Source organism: Leuresthes tenuis, unplaced genomic scaffold, assembly GCF_036924035.1.
Source record: "Leuresthes tenuis unplaced genomic scaffold, fLeuTen1.0.hap1 SCAF_16, whole genome shotgun sequence".
Taxonomy (NCBI): Eukaryota; Metazoa; Chordata; class Actinopteri; order Atheriniformes; family Atherinopsidae; genus Leuresthes; species Leuresthes tenuis.
The window spans coordinates 29,899,342-29,916,498 of record NW_027325370.1 but is presented as its reverse complement, the minus strand read 5'-3'; the positions used below and the strand labels follow the sequence as shown (position 1 = coordinate 29,916,498).

The following is a 17,157-nucleotide window of genomic DNA, read 5'->3' as shown; positions in this document are numbered from 1 at the left end:
TCAATTAAAAATTAGTCCAATTCATTCCAGAGCCAATTGAAAAACAATTTCCTAGCTAAGGAAACCAACAGATTACACCGAAACTTCCTTCAGTCCAATCTCCTGTTCTGAGCATGCATGAGGCGACTGTGGAAAGGAATGAATTAACAGGAAGAAACCTCTGGCAGAACCAGACTCAGGAAGGGTGGCCTTCCACCTTGAACAGCTGGGGTTTTAAATGAAATAGAATAGCAAACAATTATCTATATTCCTCCCACAAGGAGACACAGATCACCTAACCTGTTTCTTTGTCAACTAAAACAGGAGGATTCTCAGGACTCTTATGATACAACCACCTGTTTTTCATCCCTGTCACCCTTCAAGGGGACAATCTTTGAAGCAGTCTTTTGAAGCAACAGCTTCTTTCCTAAAAATTAAACTTTCATTCTGAAACCGTCCATTTTATTATTTCCATACCTTCATTGGATATATTTCTCACAACCTCTTAACCTAACATAACCTCCCTAAAATCCTCTTAGAGGTCAAACGTCGAAGGGTGTCGCTTTTCTCTCTTAGTCCCAATACAACTCATACTTTGCAGGACTGATAACAGTCCTGGCTTGATCAAAATTGCAAATCACTGTGAACTCATAGTCGCAATGACACTTAATGGCCGCTTGTAGGAAGCTATCTCTACATCCTTGTCGTCCACGCCTGACAAGTCCAGTCCCAAAAGCCTTAACAACACAAATTTTGTAAAATCTGGTTGAACTGAACTTTTTTCAGGAACACGTCAGTACTTACGTGTCTGCATCCTTACAAATCTTACTTACGAATCTCAGATACTCTCTGCTTTCCCTTTAAGTCCAGTGGGGAAGAACCACTCATTTCTCCCATTGCTTACAGATCCCACTTTGTCTGTATAGCACAATAAAGCCCACAATACTTCTCAGACCTTTATAAACTTTTTTTAAACTTTTTTTTTTAGTTATATTGAATTTTCAGCTGACATGTATTTTGACATTTCTATTTTTTACCCCTCAGAATATCCTGCAGGGCCAAAAAAATTTACTGTAAGTAAATATATATATTTTTTTTTTGTCAGTCGACGTTTTTTCTACCAAGGGCATACTCCAAGATTACAGGATTCACCCGGCTCAAATTGTGAAAGTGTGTTTGAAGAGCTTTTTCACACATGGATTCCCACCAGAGTTCACATCTAAACCCTACTGAGAATCTTTGGGATGCGCTGACTCTACACCGCGGTCCAACACCCATCCTCAACACAGGATCTTGGTGAAAAATGTATGCAATTCTGGATGCAAATGAATGCTGGGACATTGCATAAGCTTATTCAAATGATGACACGACAAATGTGTATCCTAATCAAATTTGGTGGTCCAACAAATCATTAGTGTGTGACTTTTTTTTCTTCGGCCGAGCAGTTTCTCATTTGTAGGTAGAGATGTAGAGGTAGAGATTATCTAAAATGTCAAGGATTAATACAGTGAAGATAATCAATCTATCAGTATTGATATAACATTTCCCAGTTGTACAGATTAATAATGAAATAAATCAGAACTAAATAGTAAATTGACTGCAGTACATGTATTTTGAATATAGATGATCACTCAAAGCATACCAAGTGCATTCACTGCTTTTCAAAACCAGAGTTTATCCTTTCAAGACTTGCAGAAATAACTTAAAAATTCTCAGTCCTAACTAAACAACAGTGAAAAGGCACACATACTCATATTCAAACAGAGGAAACAGCCACTTACTCCGTTTTGTTCAGTATATGCGTAGCCCATATTTATTTTATTAGTTTACGATCAGGGTTAAGTTTGTCAGCTACAGTACAGTGCACAATGCAACAAGCAGATACATTAGGATATCTTAGTATTGTAGTATGTTTCCTCCTCTATCCCATCACATCCTTTATCACACTTTTTATCAGACTTAATTATCTGGGGCAGTTGGAGCCACTGTTAACAGCACCTTCAGTGCTGATTTATTCTAGACTGCAGAAAATGCATCTTAGGCTACATTCAGACTGCAGGTCTTAATGCTGGATTTCTAATTTTTTGCTGAGATCCGATTATTTTTCTGTGGTTGTTCATATTATAATTCAAATAAATGCCTTCAGACTCCTGTGTGAATAGTCTACAACCCCCAAAATGACCCGCATATGCAGAAGATGTGATGTCACGTGCAACAGGTTGCATTTACGGAAGTAAATATGGATGCTACACATGTCAGGGTGTGTGTGTAAATATTGAAGTTGTTGTGCAATCAAAGCTGACAAAATTATGACCATGTTTAAAGGGGAAGAAGAAAGTTGAGAAAAAAGAGCACAAATTTTAATGATGTGTGGATGGTGTCTCCAATGCCTGTATGTCTCACTTCCATGACGTAAAAGTCTAATGAAATGCGAGATGAATGTTCAGACTGAGATCACTTTAAAAACATTAGATATGTATTACATTTAGGACGACATAACAGTGGCCTGGGTCTGATTTGAAAAAAATCTGAATAATGCCGTTCAAAAAATAAATTGTGGGTTTTGCTTGCAGTGTGAACATAGCCTCAGTCAAGTCAATTAAAACCCGTTGCACTGACAATTTGTGTGTATGTCAACATTTACAACATGACATTTTAATAAACAGTATTATCTACTGCATCGCTAGTCCTCTAAAAACAATCTCAAAGCTAATAACGCGAGGAAAACATAGGAACAGACAATGTTAGTTATGTGTGTGTATGTATGTATGTATGTGTGTGTGTGGGGAAGGTAAGGAAATGGAGAGGAGGCGTGAGGGGGTTGTAGGTCTCGTACAGTACAAAATGCTGCAGCAAAGAGCTACTGCAATACAAGATCAAACACAGCAACAAATACAAAAAATAAAATTTGATTATCTTGTAAAAGAAGCAGAAGTAAAAGACAATGACCATCTCAAAGTTTAATTTACATTCAGAGCATGTGAAAAAAAATTGATTTTCTGTTTTTGTCAGTTTTCATTCTTCTTGGTTCTCCATACTCTCCGTTTTTAATCACATTGTTCCATGGCCTTGAATAGATTAAACAAAGCTTCTTGAAGCATTGAAATTCTGAAAAACAGATGTGCCATAAAAGGCTCGTAATTTCAAAGCATTTGATATAACTAATACTTAGCGAAAGAGAAGGAAGAAGGCTCAACTGGACAGTTTTCCAGCAACAAATCTCACTATCAGAATTGGAGAGCATGAATAAATACAAATGAAAACTCACAAATAAACTAACTATGTATTGAACCTATAGGCTAAATATTATCTAAATGCTTTTGAAATGCATCTTAAGACTGGGATCCACTATGACAGCAGTGAAAAACTATTCCCAGATGCATCCACACAAACATGAATAAATAATAGAAAAGGGTGACTTCTGAGTAAAATGAAGTGATAACTGTGAAATTTACAACAAGAGTTAAAAGTGATTTTAACTCTTGAAGGATTTTGTGTAGAGCAAACAAAATTAAGCTTAAATATTTGAACAAAATTGATAGGATTGGCACAATTTTTTACTCAACATTATGTCGGCCCCTGGGCTAAGCTACAGCAGCTGATGAAAATCATGAAAATTCTCTTCGCTCTTAGCAACTTCTATTTAGTCTCATACTAGTGACTTAAAAAACATTCATGTTTTTAGAAATTCATAAAAATCATACATCAAACTGAGGCAGTGTCTTATCAATCCTACTTGTAAACAAAGAGATCATCAATCAACATTAACACATTTTCTCCAACATGAGTTGTGGCTTATGTAGTAAAACTGATTGAAAAATAAGCAAAATCAAAAAAGTAAGGTGCTACTGGTAAAAGCTTAACAACCTAGCTTAGCAGAGCACCATTAACTGCCATCTCTGTAGCTGCTGATACTGGCAAAATGATTAATTTTTGTAGTTGGTAGTGCAGTTGTTAGGGAGTTAGGCAGATGTTATATCAAAAGTTATTTTCATAAGAAACTGAGTAGTACAGGCAACAGTTCAGTGCCTCTGCTATAGTAAATTCTGAACTTAAGAACAACTTGAACAGCTTGTTCCTGTCCTCCACTTTCCCATCTCCCTCCTTCCTTTCTTACATAAGAATGAAGGATCATCTGATTAATGTGTTTGTTGGTGAAAATGTGTGTCTGTTAGTGTGCATGTGTAAACACAGAATAGAAAAGATGCGACATCCTGTAGAAAGCTGCACTTCAAAAGTTTGTTGTACAATCAGTTTGTGTGTGTGGAACAGGTGTGTGTTCTTACGCTCCAACTGCAAGTGTTGGAGTTTAACCAAAGTGGTCTGTCCATTTGTGTTGTCTTGCAGATAAGTATGTGTATGCATTATTTTGCAATCTGAATGTATAAGTGCATCTAGCTAGGTTGGTTGAGGATGGTAGACAGGGATGGAGTAATGGGGGGATGGGGGACTGCACTGGTGAGGTTAACTGGTGAGGCCGGATCAGAGCTCTCGTTGCCATGAGAAACGTGTCCTCGACCACTGTATTGGCCTATGAAGGAGCCATCTTCATTGAACTGGATGTCTACACTGTCTCCATATTCAGCCAGAGAATCATCACTGCCCAGCTTACTGTCCTCACATAGAGATGGCTGGCTGCCTGAGCGCTTCTCATCTAGATCGCTAGAAGAAGACACAACGAGAAAAAACAATTAAGTGTTATAAATTCTCATAATGTATGGCATTCAGATAATGGCACAGTGTTAAACAAAGTTAAGGCATCACTGTATCTATCAATCACACTTGCATCTTATATAAACGTGGATTGATGTAACATTAACTCTTGTTAAAGAGTAAAAACAAAAGTGACATGACATTATGACAACAGATGAACAAGAGAAAAGAGAAAGGAAGCTTAAAAACTGCAGTAAAGCAGAAGCTAAAATTCTGTTACAACACCAGTGTGTCACCAAACGCAGTGTTGTTTTTTTAGATATTTCTAAAAAGCCATTTTACACTTCATTTTAAATTAAATATGGTCTATATAACCCCTATTCTGCAGAACAGAACCTTTGGTGTGTTGTAATGAGAACATTCGTTGTCATTCATTCTTACTGCTGTGGCACTCAGCTCGGCCCTACTGCCTACTGTGTTGAGTCTATTAGCACTCCTTTCTCAATTGTTTAATGAGTCACTTTTTTTCCCAAAATTGTGGGATCTAGATCCACATGTTGATGCATTTTTTTTCTCTCTCAATTTTGGTGAACAATTGTAGGTCAAATAAAGTTATTGTATATAACTGCTTCTTGTTATATGCATTAATGTAAAATTATAGATTGCTTTTACAACTGCAACGCTCATGCACAAGCAATTAAGAGAACTGGAGGAACACGGAAGCCTTCCTTCTCCTGGAGTTTTGATTGTAACTCTGAGAATGTTTGAATCCAGGCTGAAAACAATTGAAATTATCTTATCTGCACTCTTCGTTTTTAATTTAATTAATTAATGATTATTTTCATGTTTTATGGAATGTTTTTATTTGCCTTTTTTGATTTTATGTAGCTGTAAAGCACTTTGAATTGTCTAGTGTACGAATTGTGCTGTACAAATAAACTAATTACAGCCACCTGTATAGCTCAATCTTGTCATTTCCCAGTTATGAAAGTTTAGTGAGAAAGACAAGAGATCAAGGGACTAAAACTTACTATTTTCACATTTTCTAATACAAATGTTGAACCTGAAGGGTTGAGGGGTCTGATCATCGTACTCTCCAGAATTCAGGACATTTGAGGTGAAGCCGTTAGGCTAACGGTGTCCTCCAGAACTTGCTTAGCTAGTGGGACTCAGGAGGCAGCTGACAGGTAGTGGCAGGCCAAACTGAATGCGGCTTGGGCAGTTGCAGAAGCAAAACGGGATTTGGAAAAGGCTTACAACCATAGCTCAGGGTGTCCTGTGGGGGATCCTCAGGGAGCACGGGATATAGCCTCTTGTTACAAGCCATTCTATCCTCATACAACCAGTGTGAGAGCTTGGTTTGCATTGCTGACAGTAAGTCAGACGCATTTGCAGAGTCTGGACTGCCCTTTGAAACTTTTTTTGATAAAATTTCTAGACACAGCCAAGGGTAAGAGGTTTATTCAGTCTGGGGATGTCTGCTTATGCAGTTGCCCCCATGGGACCCTATCCCAAATAAGTGGCAGAAAATTGATGGATGGATGGACACACTGTTATTATTATTGTTGTTATTATTATTATTAATAAAAAACAGATGACAAGCATTAAGAAAGTTGAAGTGTAGTAGCAACGGGTGGAGTAGAAATCCTCACAGATTGGCAAGAATGGATGAGCGTGTTTTTTGTTGTAGCTTGGCAACAACTTTCCTGATAATGAAAGTGGCAAAAGGCAAAAAACGGTCGAAAATGTCTCCATCCCTGTTTTTGTTTAGTTTCTGATCTGCATTCAAAATATCTCCTCTTTGGCTCATCTAGATTTGGGTTCTTATTCCCGGCATTACTAGGGGTTTGAAAAGCTCAATCAGCTGCTCCCAGATACAAACAATTTACTGTTGCCATGGTGATGCATCATAAGAGATGAAAAAAACGTGCCAAGGTTACCAGCAGAAAGCATTCCAGCAGCTCAGCATCCACAACAGTATAGAAAAATATTTGAGAAATAAATGAAAGAAAAACACAATATGATGCTGCACTAGAGCTACTGCAGCGGGCTGTTACTAGTGTAGCACAATTCTAGAATTGAAACTTTGCATATCTTTGAAATATATTGTAACACTCTTAAGATTAAGACATGCAAGACCAAATTGTTCTGTTATTGCTTGCAAATCCACCACTTGATACAACATGGCCCTTCCTCTTCAGCTCTGCCAGGTCATGCTCGTTCCTATAATCTTATAAATCTTGTCCTAAGACATACCTTTTCTCATAGGCTTTTCCACATTTACCTTGGTTTTATCCATTTTAACTCTTAACTCTCTTTAATATCTTAATATATCATCTGTTTTTACACTGCTTTCTTTAATTAATTGTTTTTTATTCATTGTTTTAAATGTCTTTATTTATACTAGTTCAGCACTTTGGGCAATGATGTGCTGTGTTTTTAAATGCGTTATAAAGAAAAACCTGACCTGACTTATCCTCTGCACAATATCATTTTAATTACGATGTATCTTTTCTTGTTTTTTTTTTTAATTTTCCCCATTTTTCACAAACTAAGGGTGGAGGTTTTACATGTTTTTCTGTGCTGGAAACCTGGTCTCGTGGTTATTTATCATTGAAGTGCCTTGAGATGACATTTGTTGTGATTTGGCGCTATATAAATAATTGAATTGAATTGAATAGAATTGTGTTTTCTTCTCAAATGAATCTTGTCAGGCCTAATTAAGATTATCAGTATCAATGTGGAGGGGAGCTTCGGTCACTTGTCCCCAATCTCCTGGTTGGTTGCTCACTACAGGACTATTTCTTTTGTTAAGTTTATTTAGTTTTCCCACTGATGGGATTTGTTGTCCAGTTTTTGCGGCTTGTTTTCTAGTAGATAGTTTGGTAATGTGGGTTTAGCTTACAGGAATTACAGTTAAGTTTAGTGTTTAACAGAAGTACATTTACAGTGATTTGAATAATTATAAGTCATGCAATAGAAAAAGTCATGTAAACCAAGTTTATGGAATTGGTTATGGAACCCCTTATTTATCTGGCTACGGAGATTATGGAATGATTCAGTTTGTTTTGTGTTGGGGAGCATGGTGTGGTGGTTAGCACTTTTGCCTCTCAGCAGGAAAGTGCATGGGTTCGTTTGGGTATTCTGACTTCCTCCAAAAGTCCTAAAATGTACAGTTTAAGCTAATTTATTTTTTTTCTAAGTCCAGTGTAGTAGTGAGTGTGCACACGCATGGTTGTCTCTGTTTACAGTGTACCCTGTCTCTCGTCTGATAGCAGCTGCGATAGACCCCAGTTCTCCTGCAACCCTGAACAAGATAAAGTATGTATGGAAAATGAATGAGTGAATAAATATTTTTATGTTTGTTAGCAGGATTAGTGAAAAATTTCGGCTTAAGCTGTTTAAGGAGTAATTAACTTTTATTTTGCATGTGGAATGGGATTCAGGAATTCTTAAACTTGGAAATTGCTCTTAAAGTCTTTATAAAATGGCTATACTTTTACTTGATGAAATTTGATAGATATTATATTAAATATTACATGTAACGTTAACTGATGTTTTGATTTAGCAAAATATTGGTCGGGTGTATATTTAATTATTCTTATTCTGAAATTAAGTTTGAATGGGAAAGAAATGTTAATACAGATGTTAATATTCTTTTTGTCCAGGGTCATGGGAATTGTAATATTTCATGAGGTGTTTCATGACATTTTGTCACATTCCACTTTGATAAACTAATCAGTTTACTAAAACACCATCATAACAACAACAACAACAAGAAAAACCTTAAAAACATGCAAGTGAAGTGATGACAAGATCCCTCACCTCTCCAGGGACCTGCAAGCAGAGCATTATAGGAAGAAAGAAAAGTGAGATAAAAAGGAATGAAAGCTGTATTAATAGTTATACCTTTACATGAAAAAGCAAAATAATTCATGCAAGACAATAAAATTTAATTTAAACATTTAATTAGCCCCAGATATTTCTATTAAAAACTATGCACTACTCAGTGTCAGCTCTGTGATGGAGATAAGAAGGTAATAATGGAGCAAAACAAATGGGCAACTGTGACTGGAATGTTTTGTAGAACATAGTTATACAGTTGTCAGCATGGTTGACATCACAAATTGATTACCCCTTTTCAGATTCTTAATTACAAGCACACAAACTCTATTCATTAAATCACAAATTGTGAAAATCTAATCGTGTTGCTCTTATTGCTGCACTGAATATGGTGCAAAACTCATTCAAATACTCCCCCAAAAATGCAGCTTTTTTCTCTCTCATGAACAGAACACATTAGTATTGTGCAGGTGCACAAAGCCTAATTTACAAATCAAAACTCCTGCTCAAACTATTGCTACTGTAAAAATGGTGGGAAACACATCAGCGCATCCAAAACCTTGGCCAAAATTGGCCAATCTGAAGATCAGTATGTGAATTCAGAATCACAAGTCCTTTTTTATTGAAAAGTATATTTTCACATACAAGGAATTTGCTATGGTGTTGTGGTGCAATGACAATTAACATAAGCAGACATTCTACTATCTGTAATCTGTAATGATTTTGCAAAGCAGTTACCTTATATGGAGATGCATTTGAGTGTTTTGGGGTGTTTAAATGCGAACAGAGGGTAGGAGAGATGAGAGCAATAGCAGTAGAGATGAGAGAGAAAGGGTCAGGAAGGCAAAGCCAGGGAGAGGGGACCGATCGGGCTACCTATTCACCTGCCAGACTGGTAGGTACACTCTACCTCCCCCTGCTTTCACTTAGGTGGGAACAGATGGAAGAAGAAAAAAGAATAGAAAAAGAATAAGAAGGGTCTATGAGTTTTTCATTTGTGAAATATCTTCCTTGGAGTTGGAGTGTTTAGGTTTGTGCCCACAGAGTTACCCTGTGACATATCATCGGTTGTGTATCCAATCCTTTTTGGGTGTTTCGGCCATTTAGTACAAGAAAGCCTCAGCTGGGTATTTGTGGCTGGGTATTTGGTGGTATCAGTTGAGGTCCTTATATCTGCAAGTGTTGCAGCCAAGCATCTTCAAACTTGATTGTGGCGCCAGGTGTATCTACCTTGTGTTAAGCTTACACACGTGGACAAAATTGTTGGTACCCCTCAGTTAAAGAAGGAAAAACCCACAATTCTCACTGAAAGCACTTGAAACTTCCAAAAGTAACAATAAATGAAAATGTATTGAAAATTAAATAATCAAAATCAGCCATTACTTTTGAATTGTTGATTAACATAATTAAAAAAAATATAAAACAACTAATGAAATAGGGCTGGACAAAAATGATGGTACCCATAACTTAATATTTTGTTACACAACCTTTTGAGGCAATCACTGCAATTAAATTATTTCTGTATTTGTCAATGAGCGTTCTGCAGCTGTCAGCAGGTATTTTGGCTCACTCCTCATGAGCAAACTGCTCCAGTTGTCTCAGGTGTGATGGGTGTCTTCTCCAAATGGCATGTTTCAGCTCCTTCCACAGATGTTCAATGGGATTCAGATGTGGGCTCATGGAAGGCCACTTTAGAATAGTCCAACGCTTTTCTCTCAGCCATTCTTGGGTGTTTTTGGCTGTGTGTTTTGGATCGTTGTCCTGTTGGAAGACCCATGACCTGCGACTGCGACCAAGCTTTCTGACACTAGGCAGCACATTTCTCTCCAGAATGCCTTGATAGTCGTCAGATTTCATTTTACCTTGCACACATTCAAGACACCCTGTGCCAGATGCAGCAAAGCAGCCCCAAAACATTGCTGAGCGTCCTCCATGTTTCACCGTAGGGACAGTGTTCTTTTCTTCGTATGCTTGGTTTTTGAGTCTATGAACATAGAGTTGATGTGCCTTACCAAAAAGCTCCAGTTTGGTCTCATCTGTCCAAAGGACATTCTCCCAGAAGCTTTGTGGCTTGTCAACATGCATTTTTGCAAATTCCAGTCTCGCTTTTTTATGATTTTTTTTCAGCAGTGGTGTCCTCCTTGGTCGTCTCCCATGAAGTCCACTTTGGCTCAAACAACGACAAATGGTGCGATCTGACACTGATGTACCTTGGCCTTGGAGTTCACCTTTAATTTCTTTGGAGGTTGTCCTGGGCACTTTGGATACAATTCGAACGATCTGTCTCTTCAATCTGTCATCAATTTTCCTCTTGCGGCCACGTCCAGGGAGGTTGGCTACTGTCCCGTGGGTCTTGAACTTCTGAATAATATGAGCCACGGTTGTCACAGGAACTTCAAGCTGTTTAGAGATGGTCTTATAGCCTGCACCTTTAAGATGTTTGTCTATAATTTTTTTTCGGATGTCCTGGGACAATTCTCTCCTCCGCTTTCTGTTGTCCTTGTTCAGTGTGGTACACACCTTTTCACCAAACAGCAGAGTGACTACTTATCTCCCTTTAAATAGGCAGAGTGACTGATTATGAGTTTGGAAACACCTGTGATGTCAATGAAAGGACACACCTGAGTTAATCATGTCACTCTGGTCAAATAGTTTTCAATCTTTTATAGAGGTACCATCATTTTTGTCCAGCCCTATTTCATTAGTTTTTTTTTTTAATAATTATGTTAATCAACATTTCAAAAGTAATGGCTGATTTTGATTATGTAATTTTCAATGAATCTTTATTTATTGTTACTTTTGTAGGTTTCAAGTGCTTTCAGTGAGAATTGTGGGTTTTTCCTTCTTTAACTGAGGGGTACCAACAATTTTGTCCACGTGTGTACCTTGCAGACAATCATGATGTGTTTTTAAGTGTTGCTGGAGCTGCACAAAGGTGATAAACTGGATCCTCTCCAAACCAGAGCTGGACATTGGTTGGAGAGGGCAGAGCATCATAGATGGCTCTGAGCTTATGTTGTTCCACTCCATCCTACTTCGTTCAGCGGCCTTGATGAGCTTGCGAGACTGCTCTGGCACACCTGGCTGCTTCTTCCTGGTGTTGCACTTCCTCCACCACTAGTTGTTGGCGTTTCTTTGGTGCTGCGCTTTTCTGATTGGATGCTACCCACAATGTCTGTGTCTGAGAACAGCCATTGTTTCCCCTACCGCTGTGTGCAGCATTCCATTTCCTCCCCATTTGTACAGGTGGTTACAGCAGCTTTTATGATGAAATCTCTGGACTCTCTGAGCATCATATCTAGCCTTGCTTTGGCACATTTATACTCCTCCACAAGGCTTGATAATGGTAGGGAGAGGGTTACATTTCCTTACAGCCCAACACTGCTAAGGCATCTTAGCAATGAGCCATTTCCTGACCTGTGCACTAAGCAGTCTCTCCAATGTCACGTCGTGGAACAGTGTGATGGTCTGTAGCCTCCTGCCAGAGGTAAGAGTCTGAAACAGTTTGGGTGAGATAGATCTGTGGCAATATTTACTACACTCTTCAATGTCCTGGAAGGGTACACATTGTGGATTGATGGAGGACTGCAGCCAATAATCTTCTCTGCAGAGTGAACGATACGCTGCAGTCTCCCTTTGTCCTTGGCAGTGGCAGGAGCATAGCAGATGGTGAAGGAGAAGATGAGAATGTAAGAGAATTGTGGAAGCTCTAACTTCTTGAGCTGCTGAAAGAAGTACATCCTCTGTTCTTGATGATGGAGCTGATGCTCCCACCTGAGGTTCTGCATAATGATGGTCCCCAGGAAATGGAAGTGGTAAGCCGTACAAGGTGATGGGGATGTGTGGGGCTGGGCTCTTCCCGAAGTCCACCACCATCTCCATGGTTTTCAAAGAGCTAAGCTCCTGTCACCGATGGTCAATCTCCCACCTGTAGGCAAACTAGTCCCCATCAGGGATGAGGCTGATGAAAGTGATGGTTCTTGGCATGAGCATTTTCATATTTACAGACTGCAATTGAAGTGAGGGAAGAGGGGGTTTTGAACTGGTGGAAAGTGTCATGGGGGATTGGTTACCATTCAAAGGAGCTGCAGAAAACAGAGTTTGCAAACAAAACGAGACAAAAGAAAGTGCACTAAAACACCAATGCTGCCATCCAAAGCACCATCTTTTCTGGTTCTTACAATGCTGTACATCTGTAGAATATATTCTCTGAAATACATTACTTTTCTAGCACAAACACAAGTCAGTAACTCCAACAACTTGAATCTACCACTACAAATAACAAATACTGCTTTTCAAATACTGCATCAAGTACTGTGCACTTTCACTTCAGCATTAAATATCTCATCGAAGTGTGGAGCAAAAATGATTTGGTAAATGGACTTGTATAGCGCTTTTCTAGTCTAACTGACCACTCAAAGCCCACTCACACACATTCATACAGCACATCTTAAGATATAACTACGTGCTTTTTTCTATGCATTCACACACATTCATACCCCCAATGACAACGTGGGGTTCAGTGTCTTGCCCAAGGACACTTCGACATGTATCCTGGGGAAGCCAGAGTCGAACCACCGACCTTCCGATTGGTGGGCGACTGCTCTTCCTCCTGAGCTACAGCCATTTGTGCACCTGTAGAGCCAGGACACTAAAACAAAGGAAATCCAGATACAAAAGACAGAAAACACATACCAATTGAAGGAAACTAAATGCAACTGTGCATTGTTTGTATTCAAATAATTTGTCAGCATAGAGCAGGATGATCTCAGATTTATCAGAGGAAAGACGTAAAGAAAACTCTGAAGACCTGAGACCTCCTAAGATCTTGTTCACCAATGATAATATAACCATCTCTACTCTCTTGTGAAATTTGGATTGAATTACTATTCAATCAATTGAAATGCCAACCAGGAAAGGAGACTAAACTTACTTTATGAAATCCAGTCTGAACTGTGTATTATTACTGTATATGGGACACGTCATTTCAAAGGACAAAACAATAGTAGACGATACAAATATTTAGAAGATGTAGATGAAGACTAATAACGTCTCAACAGATGGCTGCAGAAAAAGGCCAAGGCTTTGGCAGGGTTTTGTTATTTAGACCCATTTATCCAGCTTCATCTTTGCCCATTTCCTCGAAAAATTAAACACTTTTCTACAGGAAGTTAATATACCACCATACCAAACAACAAGCTGATTTGGAACTTTATATAAATCTAGCTCAGTGGGATATCTGTGTTCACAGAGAAACGGAATTCCAAAGACATTTAGGCTGTGTCTATTTTTTTTATGATTTGAAACTATGACATTAAGGATTTAATTTTTTGAATTTCAACTTTGGGACACAATGGACTGGGGTCTTGTACAGGGTGTACCCCGCCACTCATTGAATGGCAGCTGGCAAACATGCATACACAGTCAAAAAGATCAGAAACCTCCAGGTAACACATGGGCTACACGTCTAATTGTTGTAGCTTCTCTGGCTAACACACAACTTACTGAGTACAAGGTCACAGCTACCATCTTGTGCTCTTGCCATCACATGATCACGGTTGCCATTTTGTCTCAGTGTCCTCCCCACTTCTCCAGTACACATAGTGTCCATACAGACACAAATGTCCTTGGACACTTATTAATATTTACAAATGACTAATCCAGCTCCTGCTTGATTCCAAACATGTGTAAAGCACAGCAGGAAAGAAATCAAACAATTAAACATATAAGAACAGGGGGGATGAAATAATCTTCAGTAATCTTGAATTCTTTGAACTGGGAGAATACCTGGAATGTATGTCCAGTACACTATGATAATGGCTACTTAAATATCCTTTCAGGCTCATAGCACCTTCATCTTAAAGATGGAAACTAGAGGACTGATCAGTACATCCAAACTGCAACAGTTAAAGCTACTACTGGACAGTAAGCTCTGGTGACAGCAGACAAATACTCATTAATGTCTATGATGTGTATATTTTATATTAATATATTATTCTTGCTGGGAGATGACCCACCTGTACTCTCCAAAGGTCTCATCTTTCACTGGCTGAGCTTCAGAGTCCAACTGCTTGTCTTCTCTGTCCTTAACTGTTGAAATAAATAATCATCAACAAATTAATAACTCATATGTTTAATTCTGTTGTGCCAGTGTGGTAATGAGTGTACCTGCATATTTGCCGCCCTTGTTGCGTTTGATAAGGCAGAGAATGAGAAGTATCAGCACCAGCAGTACAATGGCACTAATCAGTCCTATCAACCAGCCTTGAGTGGAAAACCCACCAGGCATCTCTGATGGCACTGCGAAAAGGAAAAATATCATTAAAAAATTAGATTAATTTACAGCTTTGACAGGGAAGCAGGTCTCTGTTTGCTGCATGTCAGATGGGCCTCAGATTTGCATTTACATTGTAAGCTAATTTACTTGGGTAGAGGTAGAATTATTTGGACAGCTTAACAACTCAAAAGTTGTACATTTACTTACAGGTACCTGGTCCCTGGGTCCATATCACTTTTTCCCATTGAGTGCTGTTTCCATGAATGATCTCTAGGTGGTACTGCGTTCCTGGTTGGAGCCCTGTCAGTGAATAGAAACCCTGTGTGGAATTTATCACCCCTGATTCTTCCCAGTGACCGACAGCTGCAACAAAAACACAAAGTATCATAAATTAGAGTTTTCTATTGTTTTTCTTTTACTATTCAGCATTATTCTCTTCCTGACTGGCATAGGGACTACTTGAATTCCATCAAAGAAATCAAATGGCATATGCAGCTACTTTTTTCTTTTGTTTGTTGACCAAAAATGTTGAGTTTAGGTGATTTTTCTAATCCAAATTGAATAACTTTGCAGCTGTTAGTTGACCTCATTGATTTGCCAGCCTACCCATTTAAAGCTACAGCTGTTGTAGCTGGACATTTTAAGACATGCTGTTTATGTTTATGTATTTGGCAACAGTCATAACTTTCCCTCCTGTGACTTGTAGACGGACTCTGAGTTTCCCAACTCAGATGCCCTCCTGTCCACTACACCTTGAGATCCTGTCCATGAAAATCACAAATGGTAATGGTGACAAGGGTCAATGCAGATTCCATATCCCCAACCTCCCCCTGTTACGCGAGAGAAATTCTTCCGGAGGTGCGAGTTAAAGACCTTGCAGACCGGGGCCTCCATCATTTGGGCTTACCATGTCCAGAAGTGTCCATCCCCCCAACGGATCCAACTCACCACCAGATGGTGATCAGTTGACAGCTCTGCCCCTCTCTTTATCCGAGTGTCCAAGACACACGTTCTCATGACACAACTACAAAGTTGATCATTGACCATCGGCCTAAGGTGGCCTGGTACCAAGCACACTTATAAACTACCTTGTGCTCGAACATGGTGTTTGTAATAGACAATACACGACTAGCTCAAAAACAAAACACCACTCGGATTCAGATCAGGGAGGCTGTTCCTCCCAATCATGCGTCTCCATGCCATTGTTGCCGACATGGGCATTGAAGTCCCCCAGAAAACAACGACATCCCCAGGTGATACCTCCTCAAGGACACCACCCTGAGACTCCAAGTACGCCATGTAAGCTGGTATTGGGGAAATTTGGGCTGCTGTTTGGTTCACACTCACAAATAACAGTCACAACCTTCCCTCCTGCGACTTGCAGCAGCAGTAAGGCGAAACCTCTCGCTCACCAGGGAGAATTCCAACATGGAAGCGCTCAGCTCGGGGCTTGTGAGTATCCCCACACCTGTCCAACGCCTCTCTCCATGGGCGACAGAGTATGAGAGAGTCCAGCCCCTCTCCAGGAGTTTGGTTCCAGAGTCAAAGCTGTGTGCGGAGATTTATCACCTCACACACTTGAGATGGCGTGTGAGGTGGAGTGAAATTCCAGACTACAGTGTGCTGAAGAAGGATGATAGCATTACATACAGGGTCTGTTTATGATTAACAGTAAGAGAATCTCGTGGCAGATCACCATTAACCTATGGGTCACTCTGTGGATTAGACACTGTGCCTGGTTCAAGCCTCCCAGCACATGGACAAATACATGGAGGTGTGCACTGCTTACTTGAAACCTAGCAGTGACATCATCGTTCCAGATATTGAGAGAAGCAAAACATTCCCCTTCAAACAGTAAATGGGAGGGTCTTCCATCCAACACAGGGGTGAAGAAGTGATGATTTGAGCTTGTTTTGCAAGCATGGCCGATGTACTTTACAATTATTTATCTGACCTTGTATACACAAGTCCAATGTGAGGCCATCTATCAATTAGATAAAGCTTGGTTGAATGTGGCTCATGCAAGAGGACAAAGATTCTAAGCACACCAACAAATTTACAACAGAATGGCTGAAAATAAAGAGAATCATGGCCCAGTAAAACTTAAGATCTCAGTTTGAATTAAATGTTCTGCTGGGACCTTCAGTGAACAGTTCTTAAGTCAATGTGTGTCATAAAATTTGCAGTTACAAATCAATTCAAGGAGCTATCATCATCTCACTTATTATTTTCTCTCTCACAAAAGCAACACCTGGCTGCTAGATAGGATCTTAATTCCTGTGGAAGCAGTTTTCACAATAAATACACACGTGGACAAAATTGTTGGTACCCCTCAGTTAAAGAAGGAAAAACCCACAATTCTCACTGAAAGCACTTGAAACCTACAAAAGTAACAATAAATAAAA

At 39.2% G+C, this 17,157-nt stretch overlaps 1 protein-coding gene across 2 annotated transcripts in view; it reads right to left on the bottom strand.

Annotated features, from left to right (window-relative positions):
- Positions 1 to 2,926: 2,926 nt before the first annotated feature.
- The window catches only part of LOC140271510 (neural cell adhesion molecule L1.1-like), a 138,760-nt gene continuing 124,529 nt past the window's right edge, over positions 2,927 to 17,157 (bottom strand). For both annotated transcript variants that reach the window (XM_072366757.1, XM_072366758.1), the window contains 5 exons: positions 14,960 to 15,115; positions 14,644 to 14,775; positions 14,493 to 14,565; positions 8,458 to 8,469; positions 2,927 to 4,641 (listed from right to left, as the gene is read on the bottom strand). In XM_072366757.1, coding sequence (XP_072222858.1) covers positions 4,374 to 4,641; positions 8,458 to 8,469; positions 14,493 to 14,565; positions 14,644 to 14,775; positions 14,960 to 15,115 — 641 coding nt within the window. In that variant the 3' untranslated portion in view covers positions 2,927 to 4,373. The remainder of the gene's footprint in view (positions 4,642 to 8,457; positions 8,470 to 14,492; positions 14,566 to 14,643; positions 14,776 to 14,959; positions 15,116 to 17,157) is intronic.